General features: G+C 40.5%; 2 protein-coding genes across 3 annotated transcripts; one reads left to right on the top strand and one right to left on the bottom strand.

The window, feature by feature from the left end:
* Positions 1 to 13,747: 13,747 nt before the first annotated feature.
* On the bottom strand, positions 13,748 to 16,842 carry LOC131893265 (kelch-like protein 12). Its single transcript, XM_059243251.1, has 10 exons — positions 16,721 to 16,842; positions 16,269 to 16,619; positions 16,067 to 16,189; positions 15,688 to 16,002; positions 15,258 to 15,614; positions 15,076 to 15,188; positions 14,696 to 15,009; positions 14,466 to 14,630; positions 14,125 to 14,393; positions 13,748 to 14,047 (listed from the first exon to the last, which is right to left on the bottom strand). The coding sequence occupies exons 2-10, from the start codon at positions 16,587 to 16,589 to the stop codon at positions 14,015 to 14,017; spliced, it is 2,010 nt and encodes a 669-aa protein (XP_059099234.1). The 5' UTR covers positions 16,590 to 16,619; positions 16,721 to 16,842; the 3' UTR covers positions 13,748 to 14,014.
* Positions 16,843 to 17,006: 164 nt separating this feature from the next.
* Positions 17,007 to 21,914, top strand: LOC131893216 (fas-binding factor 1 homolog). Of its 2 annotated transcripts, XM_059243200.1 has the most exons (10): positions 17,007 to 17,199; positions 17,260 to 17,310; positions 17,371 to 17,416; positions 17,506 to 19,087; positions 19,886 to 20,025; positions 20,139 to 20,371; positions 20,439 to 20,672; positions 20,833 to 21,051; positions 21,339 to 21,653; positions 21,782 to 21,914. In XM_059243200.1, exons 1-9 carry the CDS (start codon positions 17,143 to 17,145, stop codon positions 21,471 to 21,473), a joined length of 2,697 nt encoding a protein of 898 aa, XP_059099183.1. In that variant the 5' UTR covers positions 17,007 to 17,142; the 3' UTR covers positions 21,474 to 21,653; positions 21,782 to 21,914. The 2 variants fall into 2 exon arrangements, with proteins under 2 accessions (XP_059099183.1, XP_059099177.1); XM_059243194.1 differs by having other exon boundaries at positions 17,007 to 17,310.
* The last annotated feature ends 137 nt before the right edge of the window (positions 21,915 to 22,051 follow it).

The raw sequence follows: 22,051 nt of genomic DNA, 5'->3' as shown, positions 1-22,051 counted from the left end.
AACTTTGTGCTCTTATATCCGATGCTACTTAACTTAACAATTTCATAGCCTCCTTACGCTGCACGAAGTGTGGTTTACGTTCTGCACTTTGGTAGAGTCAGTCTCTACCAAAAAAGGGTTGACTGGGCCGATTCATCTTGATTAAAAATTATAATGCGTTTGTGTTGTTTTTGGCTAATTCTATCAAAATCTTATTTTCAACTAATGACCCGGGTCACATAATGTCCAGAGAAGAATTCCGTTTAAGGCAAGGCAAGAGCATTTTATTTGGCAATCTACCGTGTCTCTTCCCGTTTTCTTTGGGACGTGTGACATTGCAAATCAGGGTCCTTATTTGAATCGGGGATTCACAATCCTGCTCTTGTTTCCGATTTAATCTTATATCCGGTTTTTGCTATATTTTTCCCCGCAAAATAATACCGGCTGGAACCTAGTCAAAAAGAACCCATGGTGACACGTTGCTTTATCATTTCCTAATGATTCATCTCCATATGATTACGAGTTAAAGTTAAGGCTGAAGGTCTTAAGTCTTAATTTTTCCGAACAATCGACGCATCCATGGTATCAGTCAAATGTTGTATATATTGACCTATTATTGGATGAATACTATTGAATATTGAAATTAGCGTTTTCCAGTATTTGAGTTATAATTATTAAGCTTGGTATTTATATATGCATACTACATAAGTATCCCATTCTCATCGCAATTAAATAGCTTAGTTTTTTCCAAACATGTGTTTATTTACGTCATTTTCAAAATTTAATCCGAAACAGATTGTAGTGAAACAGCATTCAGCCGGATAGTAATGAGTTGCGATGGACCATTGTAAAGCAGGAGAGATATTCATCCGAGCAAGAAGTATGGAGCGAGGACTAATGTTGGAAGCAAACATTGCAAAGATGTCAAGGCCAAGCATGCGAATTATTACTACAACGAAGATTAATGAGTCAAGTGTGCAAATAACGACAAAGAAGATTAATGAGTAAGCATTGCAAAGATGTCAAGCCAAGCGGGCTGGAAGCAGATCCGAAGACCTGTCAACCTATCATATAACAATAACAGTAATGCGAAGATTTTGTGCTATGTAACCCATATATCTGTATCACCCAATGCATAAAGAGGTTCCAAGAGGTTTCTTGGTAAAGTCTACCATGAGCGTAAGAAAAGTAAGCACTGGACTCCCAACCTGAGAGGACTGTATGTTTGTGCCTCCATGTAAATACTTACGAACTACATCAGAAATAAAGTACCAGCAACAAGACTTGTGCCGATTTTACTTCTTCCCGGGACTTGGGCGGATTACCCAAAACTCAATAGGATCTGTCTTACCTACATCGTACTTGGATTGCGATAAAACGTGGAAAACTTGATAGAGGAGGTCTTCGGTGAGCCGTTTCTGGGCCTGGGTCAATTTAGGTTGCTGGCGGATCTGGCCCTTGAACAGCGTATGGATTGCTTCTCTCTTTTGGGCGGATTGGTTGTCTTGGGCCGGTGGGGGTCCAATGCACTCCCATAATAGCTGACGGATGACGTTTTCATCCTTTTCGGTGTCTAACTGATGATATTCAGGTTCTGGGCCTTTTGTTGTTTTGTGGCCTTGGCTATTGTCCACGTGAACGGGGTTTGGAGTCGGCTCAGTTCCCATGTGTGGGCCTTGGTCAGGCGGTCCTTGCTCACGCTCTCAGTGATGGGCTTGGATTTCGAACATTGGCCTGATATTGACTTGCGGAGTTTGATCTGACGGTCATTCATGATTTCTTGGACTTGTGGCCGTCTTTCGGGAAATTTCCGACTCAGAAGGGTCGTTTGCTCGATATTTAAAAACCCAGTCGACTTCTTTCCGTGACTTAGGCGGATTACCCAAAACTAGATCGAGATCGAGTCGAATCCGTTATAATATGTATATCTTGATATCAACACTGGTATTAGTCATCGACAACCCGTAACACTACAATATTATGGAAGATGTCTATTGTTTAGCTCTCAGAGTTGCCTGTTGTCTTTACCTGATATGTGACAAAATAAGTGTGAGATTGCTTAAGTCACGTTTACGCTTATTAAGCTTTTCATTTTCTTAGAAGTTCGTCGGCATGAGCGGACAATGCCTGATAACTGAAAATTGGTTCTTAACGTAAATGTAAATATAGTAAAAAATGTGATTTTGGTCTAAAAGGCTGCGCCTGTCAGAAGTCGTTCTTCATACACGTTCTCTTCTACTAAAGAGCCTAGTATTGATGAAACCTGTCTGTGATTGTTAACCAAGCTTAGTCTTGGACAACCGTTTAGATGGCGATCCATTGCAATCACCTTACTGTTATAAGAATATGTGTGTCCAGCTCTATAGATTGCTTAAATGAGGAAAATCGGCCTCTTAGCATCGTTAAGAATAAAAAAAGATTGTCCTAGAAAGTAAGAAAACATCAAACTGAAACCAAACCTCTAGTTTTCATATATAATAACGATTATCTGTACCTGCAAATTGTGTTTTTGAAACGACCTGAAACCTTTGCGGACCCAATACAGGATCTGATGCTTGCAATGGAGGAGGATCTTGGTCCTCAGGGGGAAGCATACCAATATCCGGAGGTGATGAACCCAAAACAGGATCTGAGTATGAAGCCCAAAACCATAAAAAGAAAGGCGCAATCAAGTGGACGTGACACATGTTTCCCCTCAAGTGGACACAAATTGCCTACTGGTTAGTAATATCAAGCTTCTGCTATACAAATGAGGTTTTCCCACTTAGAACGCAATCACGCCAACCAAAGGCTTCTACGTAATGAAAAGCATTGACCGGATCTCATGAATTACGATTAAATTTTTAATGTAAAGCTGTTGATAAACTGGAGTTGGGGCCTGGATCGTGATACACCCTGGCTTCGATTTCTGGACACAGGATAGCTAGTAGGAACCAAAGATATCTACAAATCCAACATAGTGCTTAATTTGCTGGACAAAGTGTGCAGCTGATCTGCGCAATCATAGGAAACAAAAGAACTAAATTGTTTAGCTCAATAGGAATTGCACTCGATAAGTAGGCTTTCAGGTCAGCTGGTGATCTGGAAGATCACAGTGGCATTAAACCTATTCAAGGTCCCACTCATGAAAGCAAACCATTAGTTTTACGGGGTGAGTAGGGTTCTCACATCTGTTCGCATATTGTATGGGTCTATTAGCAACGATTGTGTAATTGTGGGTGATTTTATTTACCCACTGATTGATTGGTCCACGAATTCTGGCCGAAGTGACGCAGACCTATGGTTTCTCTATGCTCTTGGAGACAGCTCATCCGACCTGATTCACTTCGTAGAGGGTTAGCCTGAACTGACTGTACAGGGTTGGCCACATAAGACCGGGAACAGAATATCGTGAATATTGAAAAGAGAGAGGCCGAGTTGAAAATGTTGGTTTTGCGAAAATGATACTTCATGTTTGCGCTAGCTACTTAAGTAAGCAAAAGTTATTTGCCAAATTAGCCTGTTCTAGCGAGATGGTGCTTGTAGCTAGACCTCCCGAATCACGCAGGACTGGTGCAAGGCCTATTTTGATGCATTTTCGGACAAAAACTCTTGGCCGCCCTCCTCTCAAGATTTGATTCCAATGGATTTTTCCGTTCAGGCAGTTCTAGTGAGGAAGATAGGGGACAAAAATTACCCAAATGTGGAGGCTTTGATCGCCGCCTTAAAAGTTGGCTGGGAAGAAATTTCAGCGAAGCTACTGCAGCAAATTTGTGTTGGGGCAACACACCGATTCAAGACTGTAGTTAAAAATAGAGGCTAATATGTCGAATAACTTTTGCTTACTTACTTAGCGCAAACATGAAATATGATTTTCCCAAAAACAAAATGTTCAACTCGGCCTCTCTCTTTTTTCAATATTCATGATATTTTCTGCCCCGTCTTACATGGCCAACCCTATAAAGGATCTGTAGACTTAGGCAAAGAAGTCGAAAAGCTAAAACCAAGAGTTTTACTTTTTTGGCCAAATTTTGGTAAAATTGCCTAAATTGTTGTTTTTAGGAACATATATCTTTTTTTACCTTTTTTGACTGTTCTTCCTAACGTGTTTAAATTGGGCGAATTGAAATGGTTCTTTTACTTACAAAAGCAGGAAACAAACTTGGAGGGTGGTTGTAAATGCAACCAAGATTTATGAAGTACCTCAAAAAGAGTCACCACATACAAAATGCCACCAAGAGTTTTCACCGCTGCTGATGCATGGAACCTAGAGTTTAGCTCCGTAGTAAGGGTTGATGTAGAAAGCTCACTCTCGTGCCAAAATTGCATGTTTTCAGAGCAACGCCTAAGTCTTACAAAAACTATCTCAATGATAATGATATGTTGGTTCGATTTCTTTCATTAAAACGGTTGGTTCCTTTTTTCGTGCCTTGCGTCCAAAAATAGGGAAAAAACACAAATTCAACTTTTTGACAAGCCTACAACTATCTTTAACCCTTTTCACAAAATCTACCGCTTTTTCACCTTTTTCCGCAAAGGTAGAAGAAATTACCACAAAAATGTATTTACCTTTTTTGCTTAATTTTTTTAGCACACCTAACGAATTTTCAATTTAAACTATGATATATTGATGGAACCAAAGCCTTGCTATGTGTCAAAGTCATTCAATTGATGCTTCAAGTCTCTTCTACCCATGCCATCATATCATGGTTACAATATTGGCTTTAAATCTCTACATCCAGACATCCTGACGAAAAAAGAAATTGGTGTGGCTAAATCACGGTAAACGTTATTCTCCACCGATTAGTTGGCGGTGCTACTTCTTTAAACTTAACCTAACCTTATCAAACCTAACCTAACCTTACCTAACCTAACCCAACCTAACCTAACAGGACATTAATTGCCTTTAAGGTCTCTCTCCAAACCTTTCTAACAGTTTGTCACAAAGTTGAAAATGAGCACCGCCAACTAATCGGTGGAGAATAACGTTTATCCTAAATCACTGATTGATTCATCAATGAAATATGTGTGGCATCCGAAATTTCACCCATTACACTTCAAATAAGGCCGAAAATGACGTGAAACATTACTGATACAACAATCGAATGCCTCTAAAGTTGTCCTGCATCATGACTTAGCTTTTACATCAACACTGTAGAAATGAAATGATTTCCAAGACCAACTACCCTTGATTCTTGAACGCTTGCTTGTTACTGTCATGAATGCCGGCAGTTGACTTGCCCGTTACAGCGTTGATATTGACTTCATAGCTTTTATCTCGGGTCAAGAGACCAAGGACGAACCAAAGCGCTGGATTATAAAATGCCGCCATTATATCAGGCCAAATCAGCCCCGTTCAGCCGGGCGCGACCATTTCTGTTGATGGCAAAACGAAGGCAAACGCTGACACAAAACAATAGCTAAATACGATGGTATCTACTGCAATGATTAAGTGTTTACCATTAATTTTAGACTTCGAATGTCTATATTGATCAATCAAAAACCAAAACAAGTATAGACTTCGAATGTCTATATTGATCAATCAAAAACCAAAACAAGTATTCTAATAACACAGTACAAATGGATAATAAATACACTTAATAATGACGCAATGCCTTCAAAATTGTATTTGACTTAGATTATGGGCAACTTTATTTGGATACTCCAATTAAATTAATTCAACATATTTCATACACATGCATGCAAAAAAACTTGAGTTCAGATTTGAAAATGGTCTAAATATATCTCAAAGGAATTATTAAGGAATATTTAATATTCAATTCAACAAAAACAATGTTTCTGCTACAACAAAAATGAAAAAATAATAATGAATAGTTTACAAAATATATATGAGTCGAGAATTAAGTGTAATATTATTATCATTATCAAACATGCAAAATACAGTGTCTTTTCATTTTTGTTCAAAAAAAAACCAAAAAGCAATCGAATTTTAATTATAAAACAAATCATATGGCCACTCAAATAAAAAGGACCAAGTAAGCAGGAAATATACCAAAAGAAAAAATACCTAACTATTGTTTAGAACTTTGTTCCATTGTCAAGCCCCAGTTTAAAAACGAAACAAGAATATTGATTGGGTATGTTTCAAGTTTCGTAAAATGTTGTTACTATATGTTGCTGAAACGGTTGAATATACAATTGAGCTTATTCAAAACTACCTTTCCAAAAGTCATCTGGAATAGCACATCAACACAAAGTTTGTTTAGCTTATCATTTTTGCTACTATGACTAACTGTTTGTATGGGTTTTCCCAACTTACTGATTAAAACAAAACTTTCAGTATGATTTATGATTAAACTAACCTGATTGGTTAGAAATTAAACAATTTCCATGATTTTGATTATTGTCATTCAATTGGCTTGAAAACATCAGAATCACGCTTCGCTTGAAAGTAATTATCAAACAATGATTAACTCCATTGAAACCGAAGTATGTGGGTATTTCTTAGAATGAACTTGTTCTCAATCACACTCGAGAAGTCTTTACATAGCTCTTTCTCTTGTTTATTATGCAGTTGCTCCTACTTTTTGAGTCATAAAATTAGTTCACTCATGGTAGATCTCCCAGATGGCGCTTCCATCAGATGGCGTCACTTCGTAATCCATCACTTTGGGACGAACAAGAACACCAGCATAATATCAGCCCTCTTGACCAAGGTGATTGCTGACTAATTCGCAAATTATCTAGCTTTGTCTTTTCTCAAATTACATTTCACGACCGTCTGATTGTTATCACACTGTATTGCAATTTGTGTTCAGTTTTCCCCAAACCACTGAATAATGTAGATTAATTTTGCTGCTTCTACTTGTATTGATCGAATAAAGATTCCGATTTGGGAATCGGATTACTAAAAATCACTTCAGATCGGATTCGGAGACCGTGTCGGATCCCATTTTCAGCTCTACTTCTTATGGGCTCTTGCCCACAATGTTAAAGAATTCTTTCCAATGCGTCTAGATTTTCAAAAAGTTTTTGATACTCCTAACTCAAAGCTATTACCTTCATAACATTTTCCATCTCGATGTAGCTTTTTTGTCCCAAGAATTGCTTGTGGCACTGCACGAAAAAGCTTGGAATAAGAATGTTTGATAACACCTAATTAAATATTTAGCCAAGAACTTGCGCACAATTGCACCTGCATTACATCTTGTGATCGATAATGATTGAGCATCGGTTTTCGTTGGAAAAATTCAAAATTGAAGGGTTTGCCTCCACAGATTGAGAAAAAGTCTTCGTATTTGCTTTTTAATTGACCCAAAGTTCGATCTTCTTACGGCAATTTTCCATTAATCGAGAGTCCATATTGCCAGCGAATGTGCTTTTGCAATTACCCAATCCACAGACAATGTTTAGTATTTGAGACTTTGGGCAAATGTATCGTACAATTCTTCCTCCACACAAATGTTGATTTTAGACAACAAGACCTTGACGTGCTCATGCGTTTCAGTTACAGGAGACGTAATAAGAATAAAGATAATTAAACCGCCTTGTTTGTTTAGTCCCCACTAAAAGCCGTTTTAGAGAAAGGGATCAAATGGCAAACAAAGGTTTTCTTGTGCGCGCAATACACAGCCAATCCTATTGTGTCTCCGAAAGCCAACGTTTGAAAGTTAATGTTTCCATCTTGAGGGGTAACAGAGTAAACTTAATCACATAGATTTTGTCAAGACTGCGCTCCGATTTTGCTTCTTGATGAGGGCAAAGAAATAACTTCCCCTACAAAGTTCAAAGGAGTTGAGTAATATTTCGGAGCTGAACTTAAGGCTCATGTATTTCTTCGGACATTCAGAGCCCAATTGAAATTTCGAAATCTTTTTTTCATCATTAGGAGCTGGAAATTTACTTTTCAGCCACTTGTGAACACAGAGGCATGAAATAAAGTTTTTTGATCGCCCTTTTCCTTTTTATGACACCCTGTATTCCAATCCAAACAAGGACATTTTCAAATTGGGTGAAAATCGCAAATGCCCACTCTATTCAAAATTCGTGTCTCTAAATTGTTGTAGGAAAAAGCTAATTAAGCTGTTGTAAGCTGGGCCAACTTTCATCTTCGAGAACGATGTTATTTCGATTGCAGCCCTGCTTAAATGATGGGCGACTTTGAGCTAACGAGTCTCTTGAAATTCAATGAGATTTTTAACCACTTGCAACTTCACTTCATTAGATGGTAGGTTATTCTTGGCCACAACGTAATTGCTTAAGTAAAAAAAACCTTTTTCTTGAGAAAGGCGTTGCGCAATTTTTTTTATCAAATGCGGCATATCTGACAAGGCTTTGATGAGATGGTTGTTGTAGAAGATTGTATTTGATATAATTTCTTCTCCGGTCGGAGAAGTAACTATACCAAGGGCATTCTAAATACCCACGTTGCCGGGTCCCATATCCATGACCAGACTACATACTACATCGAGCCCGATGCCGAATGATTTTTCCAGAAGAGATTGAATTATCTCCGCCACTTCCTTGCTGTTGAAAGATTTCCCAGTGAAATCATATCTAATCAATTGCTTTCAGCGTGTAGCTACACCAGCCAACATGAACACGAGCATTTTTGTAGCTAATTGATCACTAGGCTCCTCATTGGCTTTTGTTGGGCCCAAGCCAATGGTGGACAAACCCAGCACTCGTTGAAGTGACGGATCGTAGTCAAACTTGGCCTGTATCCCCATTTCGTCGCACATGAGGACGCACTCACGGCAGTTATGGGAAAAATCGAGATTGATCGAATTTCTGCCACTTTCTGCCACAAGTGGCAGAAAATGGAAGAACGTGTCAAAGAATGGCAGAAATTGCTGGAGGGTGGTCAAAAATGGCCGCAGGTGTTTAGAATGGCCGATCTTGATTCTAAAAGATGTCAAAGACAAGAAGGATCATATGGGTTGGACAAGTTTTTCAAGTGTCCTTTGCTACAAAGCATATAGCCCCATTACGCTGCACGAAATATGTTTCACGTTCTGCACTCCAGAGGGCGCTTTGTTATTCAGCCTCTACCAAATAAAGGGCCGATTGGGCCCATTCCTTGTTATTGAATTTTAATACGTTTGTGTTGTTTTTGACTAATTTTATCAAAATCTTATTTTCAATTAGTGCCTCGGGTCACATAATGTTCGGAAAAGAAATTGCATTCAAGGCAAGGCAAGAGCAGTTATGTAGCAATTTACCGTGCCTCTTCCCTTTTTCTTTGGGCCGTGTGACGTTGCAAATAAGGGCCCTTATTGATATAGCATTGGCTGAAATGCAAAATGTTCCTCAAATATTGATATTTATACTGTTTGATGGTTGGTTGAAATGATAACAGTATCCATAGACCACTTGCAGTATCCAAGGCCTAGCCACAATACTTACACTTTTTTTTTCACACGCATCAAAATGGTTATTGAATGCGATATAACTTTATAAATGCAATTGTCGTCATTTTGACTTTAAAAAGTTTAGGTCAAATGGCATCCCTGACACCAATCGATGGCGGTGGCACAATTCAAACTCGATCACACTCCAATAACGTTTAGAGGTTGTATATCACATTCCATGCAAAATATCCATCCCAACGTGTCAAAACTACTTACAGGTAGGCTTAAAATTTAACGGAAGTGATCGTAAATACTAGAAAAAGGTGATTTAGAATAATACAAACAATTCTATTTTCTGCCATTTTTGGTCGTTTTCTGCCATTTTTTGCCACTTATTTTGGACCAATTTCTGCCACCAATTTCTGCCAGGTGGTAGAAAGTGGCATTTAATAATTTCTCATCCCTGACTCACGGTCGTGATCCGGCGACTTTTCAAGTTTAGCTTGAAGCACATCAAACATTTCGTCCAGAGTTCCCGGTTCAAATTTGATGTCCTTCATTCTTCGATTAAGAGTGGAAATGCTTGGAAGAGGCTGGCCTTGAGAACGCAGACGTTCGTACCCATTGGTTCCACAAGTGGATTAAATGTGCATGGCCTTTTTTATTGTCTCATCGGACCACTCTCGCACCGACCGGAATATCTGGTGAGGGAATCAATCTGGTCCGTGTTGAACAATTTGGCTAAGGCAAACGATTGTTCACGCAATTCCTTATAGAGTCGGGCATTTTCTTGGCCTATTTGAGCTTCGTCTGGTGGATCAGTTTGGGTGGACATTGAGTAAATGGCGCGATGAAAAGAAGACGAAAAACTACTACCTTTCTCATTGTCCGCACGAATCTCACCCATTGGTTCTTTATTGTCGATCACAACCTCTTGGGCCAATTCTCTATGGTTCATCCTGAATACGTTCTAATTCCAATCGGAGGTATCAAGAGAAAGGGGGCGGACCTCCAAGGATGAGCATTGAATTTTCAAATGACAAGTTCGCACGTCATCATTGGAAGTTATGGCCACGCTTCCAGAAGATGCTGATGGAGGGAGGGTTGGCTCTATGGTCGGTAAAAAGTGAACTTTGAGATGACAGCTGTCAAGCTGCTCTACATACTCTACTGAACTTTAAATCTGTGAAAACGATAAAATCAGTGTGGGAAAAGATTTCATTCCGACAAAGAATTGGAAAAATGAGGGCTAGCATGCATAAGGCAATAATCTCTTCCAAAGATGGCGTCGGCTTTAGATTCTAATTTGTCAATGAATCAGATAAGTCATGAATGTAGAAATCAATGAGAATTATATCTTGTTTGCCTTGGTCATTTGCGGACATTTCCAATAGAGGTAAGAATGTGCGTCAAAAAAAGCCCAAACTTAACGTTTTTTTTAAGGTTTGTTGATATTGGCAAGGCTTGTCAAGAGTAGTGTTGAGATGATCTTGTAGTCAGAGATCAAGATGCTTCAGAGGCCATCAGGGACTTGAGGCTCTCGAGCTCTCCTGGCCCTCATGAGATGCTCAATAGATCTTGCTCCTGTTTTCTTGTACTTGATGTGTTGTATCTTGGATCAGGGTAACTTTCCCTCTTCTCTGAAGCTAGCTCATATTGTTCCAATTTTCAAAGGGCGGGATAAATCGCTCCCCATTAACTATAGGCCGATTTCTCTCACTTCGAATATTGCGAAGGTGTTTGAGAAGATCAAGTTCAAATTTGATGAATTTCTTGATATCCATGAAGTCCTTTCTCCTTATTAGCACGGTAACCCAACTGATTGAACATATAGAGCAGGTTATTGAGGGACTAGAGAGCCATGAATCAGTCGATGTAGTTTATATCGACTTTGCCAAGGCCTTTGACAAGGTAGATCTTGGCTTTTTAGTAAGAAGGCTCCATGACATTGAGATCCAAGGCAAGGTTCTCAATTGGCTAAGAAGTTTCATTTGTGGTAGGAAACAATTGATTAAGGTTGTTGGATCCCTTAGGGACATATATGATGTCAAGTCGGGTGTTCCTCAGGGCTCCATATTGGGTCTTCTCCTTTTCATCATCTTCATTGCTCCGCTTCAGAAGCTTGGTAGTAGTAATGTCAGTATCTCTTCCTATGCTGATGATACAAAATTGGTAGTTGGTAGGAATGGTCAGGATTCCGGTTGTCTGGCAGAGGTCCTAGACCAAATCTATTCCTGGGTTGCTGCGAGTAACATGGCCTTGAATGGAATGAAATTCCGCTCAATGACCTTTGGGTCGACGCCATTAGACACTCCACTATTAGATGATGAAGGTAAGGACATTGAGCAGGTCTCATCCATGAAGGATTTAGGTGTAATCCTCCAAAATAATGGAAAGTTTGATGAGCATATTCAGTTGAAAGTTGGTAAAACTTTACAAACTTGTTATTGGATACATCGTACTTTTAAGTCCAGTGTTAGTATTACAATGCTAAATCTGTACAAGTCGAGTGTTCAGCCGCATTTTGAATATGCCTCTCCCATTTGGGCTCGAATGAGTTCAGCAGGTTTACAAAAGCTCGAACAAGTCCAAAGCTGTTTTACCAGAAACAGAAGGTTTGAGAGAGATCTCATATTCGGAGAGTTTAGAAAGGTTGGGATTGTACAGTATGCAGAGAAGGTTGAAAAGGTATCTGATATTGTGCCATTTTTTAACCTAAAATGAAACAAACTCAACTTTTAAATATAGGCATGTGTCTGAAATACGTTGACTTAATTCAATTTGAGTATCCAAATACAGTGGCCTGTGATCTATGTCAAATACAATTTTTGAGACATTGTGTTATCATCAAATGTATTCACTATCAATTTATTATGTGTTATTAGCATATAAGCAGTTTGATACAGTGCTGTGTACTAAAACAAAAAAAGTAGTTTTGCAAAACTCTTGTTTTGGTTTTTGATTGACAAATATAGATATTAGAAGTCTAGAAATAATGGCATGGCAAACGCTTAGTCATTGTAGTAGGTATCATCACATTTCGCTATTGTTTTGGGTCAGCGTTTGCCTTCGTTTTGCAATCTGCGGAATTGGTCGCACCTGGTTGAACGGGGCCGATTTGACCTGATATAATGGCGGCACCTTGGCCACACCAAGCTCATTGCAAATTCTGATGCGATTGGACGCACTTCGATATGTTTCAGAAGCTCAAGGATTTTGGAAGAAGGCACAAATCTAAGGTCATCTCTTCAATGATGTCCTTTGTGGAGGAATTACTCCAAGTTGGTTGCTGCCTTACCAAAGCGAGGCCGCATAACGCAAGTATGCTTGGGTAGGGAATGCTACAGTCCGGGTCACTTCAGATTGTTCACCGTTCCTTAAACATTCGGCCAGATACTGGTAGAGAAGTTGACGACATCTTGGGCATCATCAAAGATTACCTAAGTAGTTTCCGCAATGTTCACTTCCACATGCATGACCTTCTCCAACTGAGACATGCGGATGGACAGGACTATGCCAACTTATGTAATTTGTCCCTATACGAGAGCTCTCTCATACCATTGAAGTTCGTGGTAAAACATCTTTGAACCTCCTCGACCTTTTTCAAACCTGCTGAACTAAGTGGAACCCAAAAAGGCGGGGCATAGTCAAAATGCGGCTGAACAATCTACTTGTCTCAAACTTCTTGAGGTTGTGAATTCAGGAGAAACTGATCTAAGTTGTGAAGAAATCTATCTATCTCTATGTCGAGCTTGGTCGAAATTATCCTCCTAGGCTTCCAACTCCTGATCGATATCATTGCCATCCTCGTCCTTATGACGCCATCGTAGCCTCTTTGGTATTTTGAAACTGATTGAGTTTCGACTCCGATGTTTGAAATTTGAGCTCCAAAAGGTAAGAGTCAGTGCCATAAACGTGGCATACACGAAGCCATTAGATGATAGTTAGACTTCAATGGACTTATATAATTTAATGATGTTCATTTGACAAAGATTGAATTTTAGGGTTTTTGCCTCTTGCGAACTAAAGGAAATGCTAGAAAACATGAACTGCTGCAAGCATCTATAAAATGAGGTCAAAAAAGTATTTGGGACAGTTGCCTGAAAATGTCCTAAAATTTAAGAAGTTTCAGCATCAATTGTATTTATGAAAGAGGACTCTCAAGTTTCCCAATACAGTTTTACTCCATGCCAAGAGAGATTTAGAATGCTTTTGACTAAAATTTAAAGCAATTTAACAATTAGGTTTGTTACTACTTAGAGGTCGGAAAGCTAGTCTATTTGGGTAAAATCAAATTTCAAACTATTTCGGGCATTTGGGACAACTCGCAACATGATATTATGTTTATAAAAAAAATGAAAAGCTTTGAAGAAAATTGATAGAGTTTCGTCACCTTGGGGTAATTTGTTAACAGTTCAAAATGTTCAATTATTGTTTAAATCATTTTGTCCCGGAAAAAAGGAAGGATGAAAATAAAAAAGGTTGCCCCATTACAATTTATTTCAGAGAATGAAGATCTTGAGAGGAAAGTTAATGAATTAAACTTTGTATCAGAACAGAACACTTGACTAGAGAGACACATACAAACTGAAATTAAGGCTAAGTATCTTGAAGTAACAAAGCAAAGCACGAATTACCAATTGGAGTAGTAATTTCACAGCATTACATATCTACTTTTGATCGACAGTTGAGATTCGTAGGAGATACTTTGGATTAGGTTCTTCATCTTTGCGAACAAACAAACGTCAAGAAGTATCCACCAAGCAATCTGCTTTGACCTAAAATACAAAAAAAATAGATTAGTTCCGTTTTTTTTTTCATTTTGCTCTCAGTAGTGCAGTTTCAAATTTCAAACCTTCAAAGACGCTGACGACAGCCAAGAACGCGATGATGGCATGTGGGCCACAGTTTCCCAAGAATCCTTCGCCGGGTAATATTTCTCGACTGTGTCATGGTACTTATCCCATCCTTCCTCCCCACCCATAGCGTATATATGGCCATCCAAGACAGCCACACCAGGGCGATACCGCCGTTCATGCATTGGACAAACAAAACTCCATGAGTTTTTGGTCTCATCATACTTTTCCACCTTATTTGTGTTCTCCGTAGAAGCGTGCCAGCCACCTTTTAGAACAAATGGTAAGTTATCGGGGTTGAGTGATGATTGAAATCAAATTCCCATTCTTTACTCATTACCTAACACGTAGATGGTGCCATTAACCACACAAGCCACAGAACCACTTCTTGGAATGAGCATTGGGGTCAGTTCTTCCCATGCTCCAACTTTAGAATTAAATCGTTGGACCATGTCAATACCATCACCATCCTCAAGGATGGCCCCACCACAAACGTAAATGGAACCTACATGAATTGAAAAAGCAATTTCTCAAGTATTTGACGTCATAAATTATATTTTTGAGTCATACCATTGTGAGGAACAACCGCCGGCGAGGTCACGGCCAACTTCATTGGCGCCACATAGTTCCATTGATTGGCATCAATTTCATAGCGTTCAACGGAATCTAACCTTGAAGTGCCCTCCCAACCTCCAACTGCGTAGATGTAGCCATCCAACAGAACCAATCCGAGTTCCGAGCGGGCTGTGAGCATGGGAGCTAATTCTTGCCACACATTCAAAATTGGGTCGAATCTCCACAGTGATTTGGAGGCGCTGCCATCCGGATATTCTCCCCCAGCCATATACATTTGGTTGCTACCACTCACCACCAAACCATGCTTACTGAAAATAGCAATTGCCTTGTTAGTATCTGATTTCGTGGTAAATGGGTAATCCAATCCCTTCTACCTGACAGCGAATGGTAGACAAGAGAGCTGTTTCCAGGAGTTGGATGACGGATCCCAAGATTCCACTGATCTCAAAACCACTTTATCATCCTCGCCTCCAACGCAAACAATCGACTAAAATGAGGAAAAGAGTAATTCAATTACGTGTGTAGTAATATAATTGGATCGGGCGTGCTTGATTACCTGAATAAGTCCGGACTTTATCCTGGGTCTTGTTCGGTCCAGGTTGCATAGACTTCGACGATCTGGTAGAATGTGGAACATTTTGGCCTCCTCGACTAACCGGAGACACTCTTTACTTTGTTGAATGATCGGTAAATGATCCACGTGGTCCAATAAGAAATACGGTGAGAGAAGGGGAAGACGAACATGAGCAAGAACTCGATGGAATTCGGGCTCCCGAGATTCCGGATGGAATTCCAGCCACTTGAGAACCGCTTGAAAAACGTCTTCTTCTCGTTCACACTCCAAGTCGTCGCTCGAAATCAGCTCAATCAATTGGCTTTGACCCACGGAGAGAAATTCCTCACAAGCCACAATCTGATTGGGCATGAAAGTTAGATCTTGCACGATATCGGAGGCGTCCAAGATTGCTCGCAGAAGTATTTCTTACCTCAGGAAACATCTTTAACGAGTAGAGTCGAGCTTTTAGTTGCAGATCCCGACAAGCGTGCATTTCAGCAAAGCTTTGAATGCCCAAACTATTGTTCTCGTCCATATGTTTATCCAAATATTGGCAACAAGCATCTCGAACCGGAAGAATCTCCAAGAGGTTGGAAGCGGCCAACAGGTTTTGGACATTATTTTTGGTAATCTTCACCTCCGAGGTATAAGCATAATCCAAGAGCTCTTCCAAAATATTAGGATGAATCCCATTAATGGTCACTGTGTCTTGGTTAGACTCACACAAGTTGCTTGAAAACATGGCCTAAGAGTTCAAAAATACTGCATTATCCACTAGAAAGAAAAGACATTTTAAATGGTTGACTGACCTTGAAATAATTGCTCACAGCGGATACGACACATTTATGAATAGGAAAATCCCTATCAACCGCCCTTATAATAACATCACAAAAGGATCCCTCCTTCCTCAGATTATTAAGACTTTCCAATACCTGTAAATAGCGGAATTCACTTTGCAGACTAGTTTCACAAAGGCAATATATCCATCTGGTTCTACGGGTTGGTTCTTACCGCTTCAGCGTTATCTTTGGCTTTGAAGGTCCACTCATCCTGGGATGGATCTTCCTCGTCAATGTCTAAAAAGGCGTGCTCCATTTGCTCAAGTTCACACTTGAGGGCACGCCCACTGGAGGGCTTTTTCATGAGGGCAGACTCGGCCTTGATGGTTAGTAAAGCCCGGCTCAAACAAGATGGAAAGGTCGACCGCAAGCGAAATGGCCGGCCTCTTCTCACGGAGGATGAGGAAGATGATGAGGACGACGAAGCAGACGTGGACAAGGATGAACTTGACGGGAGCTGAACCAAAGCACCAGAGGGCGACTTGGCACTCATTGTCAAATGTAAATCCTTAGGCCCATTGGACTGTTGATTAGAAACAAAGACTAGGTATCTATGTATGAGCCCAAATTAGGACGGGGGAGAGGTTGCTCGAATGGTAAATAATGGCATGTTACAGACCCTACCTAGATCATTGAATATACCATAGAAGAACCAGGATTGGAGTTTTGTTAGATGTGTTCGAGACTAATGTTCTTCCTTACGCCCTTCACAGTGGCCTTTCTTGCTAAGGTACCAAAGAGGCCATGAGAAAAAGGGAAACGTATGAATTTTGACGCATCACGGGTGAAAGGTTGAAGCCATGAGGAAAACATTTTACGACAGAAAATAACTTTGTTTGCAAGAATGATATTACAATCATTTGAGTCGAAATGAATGACAAATTCAGGTGAGATGACAAGTTATTTCCAGTTCCCTAATTTCGAAGATATTCAAGGAATATTTCATAATCAACAAATGAGGGCACACCATGATGAAAGTTGTGAACAGGTATAATGTCTTGGAATCTACTTTCTCATAGTGGTATTATGAAAACTCTATCGCAAAGATGCCTAAAAGTGATATCTCAGATGTAGACGATGACGAGTTGGCTCAAATGCTAGAGGTGAGCATCGCCTTAGTTTACAATTACAACACATTTTTCATTCTGTATGTGAACTTTCAGGGAATCGACTTTTCAGATGATGAACGCGGGAAAAAACAAAAATCAAGCAAGGTAACTCTTGCGGATTTCTGCTAATCTTGTTGCTACATGAACGACATATTCAAATTCCAGCCAAGCCCTCAAATAAACCAAAGCAAGGATAATCAGCTTTCAAAGGGTACGTACTACAATTTAAAAAACCTCACTTTTTCCCACTTCCAATCAAACCACATTGCTGGTACACCAGAACTCATAACTTCATCGCAGATACAAAACCACAAGAAGTCCCAACACAAGAATTTAAGTCTAAATCAGTGAGGGATATTTTTGGTATTGAGAAGAAACCCAAGTCACAAATTCAGTCAGAACCTAAACCCTCTCCTACCCCCGTCCAAACCACCACGGACGAAGTGAAAGATCGAGTGCCAGCCATGGATCGTCCGACCAGTGGGAGACGTCGAAACCCTAATCCTGTGACATTTGATGACGATGTTGATGATCTTCTTGGGGACTCCGGTTCAAAGCCCGCTCCGCCCTCCAAACCTAGCGCAGGTCCCAAACCATCTGCGAAACCCAGTAGCAGTTTTATGGATGACCTTTTCGGGAAGAAAGAACCATCTGAAAAGACGACCGAGCCGAAAAAAGAATTCACATTGGAGCCTAAGTACAAAACGGGACTTGATGCGAGTGCCAAATCTAAACCAAAAGCAGATACCTTTGAGCTCTCTACGAAAGCTGAACCCAAACTAGGATCGATTTCAGATAGGGGTAGACGACGTAGAGAAGGAGCACCTTCACTTGCTCCCACGAAACCAGCATTAGATTTGGATAACGATGAAGCATTATTCAAAGGAACTTCTTGGGCCTCCAAACCACCTACTACTAGTGCCACACCTCTAGTACAACCTCCTCCTAGTGTGCAAATGCCCACTCAAAGTGCACCAGTTCAAAGTGCACCAATTCAAAGTGCACCCATGCCAATAGAGACACAGCCTTTACCTTGGATGCAAGGAAATGTGACAGTTCCACATGTTGCTCCGGTTCCAACGGTAGCAAGTGTTCCACAAATCTCCGAGCCTAATCCAGTCAATCAGCAAGTCATTCAGGCTTATCAGCATCAACTCCAGCAAATGCAGGAGTTGGAACGTCAGCAACAGGAACAATTTCAAAGGGATTTAGAAGAACAACGACGATTGCTCCAATCCAAACAAAATGAACACAAAGCAGTCTTGTATCAACAGCGTTCCATGTGTCAGGATCAAGTCAAAACTTTGCAGGAGAAACAACATACAATTCTGAAGCAACAACAAGCCCAAACTGAAATCCTCATGAAACAGATCCAGGCCCAAATGGAATCGGAACTCAGGATCAAGAATGATTTGGTCAGAAACCAGTTGCAAATCTTGAGCGAGATCCAAATTCAGCACCCGGAACAAGTGATTGATTTAGCAGGATTGGTTCAACAGATCAAAGATCAAAAGACTGTTCCAGGAACACATTTGGAATCAATTGTGCCGGTTGCAAATCGAGATCAAGAGACCAAAGAAGAGTTGGAACACTACTTTCGGCGAAGAGAGGATCGAATTCGGCAGAATCACTCCGAGGAGGTGGAAGATCTGGAGAAGAGGATTGGGGATCTCGTGGTCAAATCAAAGGAAGATCACGAGAGTTTTAGGACGGAGATTGAAGTGGAACGACAACGGAGACGTCAAATGCTACAAGACCAGACTGAGGAGCACCAGGAGGCAATCCAGATGCTCCGATCTGAATACACCATCGCCTTGGATCGTATTCGAGACCTCAAAAGGTTCGAGGTTGACGCCCAGAAGGATGCAGAAAGGTCTTCCAAGTAAGTCGAACACTTTCCGAAACGGGTTTTTAAATTTTTGTTTGCTTGGTATTATGCTGATGCGCAGACCACTTTCCAAATTTGAATGGTCCATCAAGTTACCTTCCAACAGATGAGTTTGAACTAAAGTTGATAGCCTTTACATTTTGAGCAAGTTATAATGAACGTCATTGGTAGCCTTAATGAAAGCAACGATTTTGCCTTTCATGTTAGTGAACCAATCAAACATTTCCGTTGAAAACTACAACAAAGGTTGATTTCCATAGCGACCAGAAAGGCCAAAGACCACAGGCAAAACCTAAAAGCCTTTGACAAGGAGAGACTTGCGAAATTGCTTTCTGAAAAAAAAAATTCGAACGAGTTTTTAGAAATTGGAATCATACGCACATGTACTTTGCCTCGTAAAAAGTTGGACGTTTGCTTTCCATCAACCTTTCGACTGATTGATAACATAACACCAACAATGGATTCAAAGCCGTTTTAATTTATGATAAAGAATTGTTAGAGGTCCAATTTCATCGAATATCGGGAACGTACTTTAGAAAGGGAAAATTCTTGCCAATTCCCAACTCTTCAGAACATCAAAGGGTTCGTGTTCTTCAAATAGATGGGTTTATCAGGAGTATCGAACACTCAATATCCGTATGGCTGATCTCTTTTTTATCAATATCGCCTAATTTTGCCCACAAAATGTTTCAGGATTCATGTTATCTTGAATTTCAAAGAGTTGGGCCTCCTTTGATGCACTAACTAGCGATTGCCAAAAAGGTTTCATCGCGTTCCTCCATTGACTTTTAGATCCGTTCAAATTCTTCTAAATCAAGTGACGTCCAACACCAAAGACTTGGACCACCTTCATGACAAAGTCGAGGATAACCTGTCCAAGCATATTGATGTCCGTGAAGAGCTTTTGAAGCAAAAAGATGCCCAAATTTCAGGTGAGGCAAATCATGATGTTCTATTCCACAACAAGCCATCGACTTGCTCTATCAGGAATTTGAACTAGCCTCACTTCAGCATTCATTCCTCTTTCCTTTCATGTGTCAATCAGGACTTCAGGCCAAGATCCAAGAAAAGTCTGAAGAATTTGCCAATGAACTGAAAATGGAAAAGGAAAAAATGGCCAAATTGGAGGCTGAATCTAACGAACGGGAACTAGATTTGGAGAGACGAGCCTCTGGATTAGCCCGATTGGAAATCGAGCTGGAGAGTAAGCAGCTGAAATTCGAAGCCAATCAAGAAATTGAGAGAAAACGTATCTTAGAAGAGAAGCGGAAAATCCAGGTAAGGATCGTGCGCGGCCTTTAATGAGCACGCCAAAAACGGGGACCGGTAACTTGTCGTGTTCAAGGATCAAAGACAACTCATTGAGACGGAGCGGCGCAACTTCCAAAGGATCATTCTCGAGGAAAGTGAGCACATGGCGACGGCAAAGGCCACTGCGTTCATTCATCAAAACCTGGCCAAACCTCAGCCCTCTCAGAATCCCGGCATGGCCACGTCAAAGAGACCTCAGAGGACTCTTGACTCTCTGATGGGTCAGCACCTTTCAGAGGATCCACTACCAAATACCGGATCAGATCTGGTAAGAGCTAAAAGCTAAAANAAAAAAAAAAAGAGGACCCTCTCGGGTGAGAGCCATTTTGAGTAAAAAATCATAAAACCAGCCAAAGCTTAGCTCCTCGGCCTTTATGCATGCCACTGTCCTTCCTGTCAAGGTCTCTTATCTTTTATGCTTTGAATAGAGCGAAATGGACTTGCGTGGGATGATCAATGCACTGGAGGGAGAAAGAGCGAAGAATCAAGACCAGAGGTCCAAGATTCAGGAGCATAAAAAGATGCTCAAGGAAGAATGGAAGCGAATCAAGGACGAACGAAAGACCATCTTGGAGGCAGTCAAAAAATTGGGGGAGGCGGAAAAACGATTCGCGCAAAAGCTCAACGAGATTGAAGACATCACTCAGGTAACATCATCTGCCTCAAGTCTTGGCATTCCAAAGTCGGTGGTCGTCAACCATGGAGACTCGAAACGTATTAATAGACAATCCTGAGCTTAATTAAGACAGATTACGTACCTTCAGCTCAAGGCGATTTTTTTTTCTTCTTGAACCAGCTACATTCTCTCTTGTTCTTTTGAATATCAATGGAGCGTTGTACTATAAGGTGCCTACGTAACAGAAAAATGAGGCCCATAAATTCATTGTTTGCTGAAAACGTCAATGTCTAATCTGAACATTTGTTTGCCCAAAAGAGTTGTGTGGAATTGAGACAAGAGAGCCGGCGCTGCTTGGAGATGGCTCAACAATTGGGTGACCAAAGGTCTGAGTCCAAACGAGCTTTGCACCACCAATTGGAGCAGATCCAGAGGAAAGAGGCCCAACTCTAGGAAACCAGACGTAATCTCATTCAAGAGCGCAAACGTCTGTGGAACACCCGTAGTTCCATCTTTTGCTCCAAGTGTCAGCACGATCTGACAAATGGCCTACATGAAGAGAGCCAACCCGAGTATTCCAAATCAATGAGGCCTCGCCCAAACCGAACTGCCGCTGATGGTCAGAATAGTAGCGTAAGTGGGAGGCTTTTTATTACTCCTATGTTTTGATGAAGGCCTGAATCGACCAAGATGAGACAAACAGCCCTCAGCCTTAAGTGTCTTGGTCCTGAATTTCAATGATGTCTTTTGTTATTTTCCAGGCCTCCCAGCTAGCCAGTTGGAAACAGGAAGCAGCCCTCGACCAAATGTATCTAGCCCAAGAGTCCCAATATTTGCAAAGTCTTCAACCCACGTGACCCGAAATAAATGTTTATATCCTTTTTAACCTTCTCATTACGCTGCCATCAATTTTGAACAATTTGAACGTTTTCTTGTGGTAATCGCCATGTGGTATCTATTTTGGCTTTGAATTATTCAAACAATGGATGCTGCCAATGTCCTAGAAATGCCATTCAAAAATTCAGAGCAAG

The sequence above is a fragment of the Tigriopus californicus genome, chromosome 1, assembly GCF_007210705.1.
Source record: "Tigriopus californicus strain San Diego chromosome 1, Tcal_SD_v2.1, whole genome shotgun sequence".
Classification (NCBI taxonomy): domain Eukaryota; kingdom Metazoa; phylum Arthropoda; class Copepoda; order Harpacticoida; family Harpacticidae; genus Tigriopus; species Tigriopus californicus.
The sequence above is the reverse complement of the archived record's forward strand: the minus strand, read 5'-3'. Positions and strand labels throughout refer to the sequence as shown.

What these genes read in the sequence shown, in the direction of transcription:
- LOC131893216 (XM_059243194.1), top strand. Translation starts at nt 17,143, where the DNA reads ATGCCTAAAAGTGATATCTCAGATGTAGACGATGACGAGTTGGCTCAA. An exon ending in AAAAGATGCCCAAATTTCAG is followed by an intron (nt 20,026 to 20,138) that starts GTGAGGCAAATC and finishes TGTGTCAATCAG; the next exon opens with GACTTCAGGCCAAGATCCAA. An exon ending in AAGAGAAGCGGAAAATCCAG is followed by an intron (nt 20,372 to 20,438) that starts GTAAGGATCGTG and finishes GTCGTGTTCAAG; the next exon opens with GATCAAAGACAACTCATTGA.
- LOC131893265 (XM_059243251.1), bottom strand. Translation starts at nt 16,589, where the DNA reads ATGAGTGCCAAGTCGCCCTCTGGTGCTTTGGTTCAGCTCCCGTCAAGT. An exon ending in CTGTGAGCAATTATTTCAAG is followed by an intron (nt 16,003 to 16,066) that starts GTCAGTCAACCA and finishes TTGAACTCTTAG; the next exon opens with GCCATGTTTTCAAGCAACTT. An exon ending in TAAAGTCCGGACTTATTCAG is followed by an intron (nt 15,189 to 15,257) that starts GTAATCAAGCAC and finishes TCCTCATTTTAG; the next exon opens with TCGATTGTTTGCGTTGGAGG.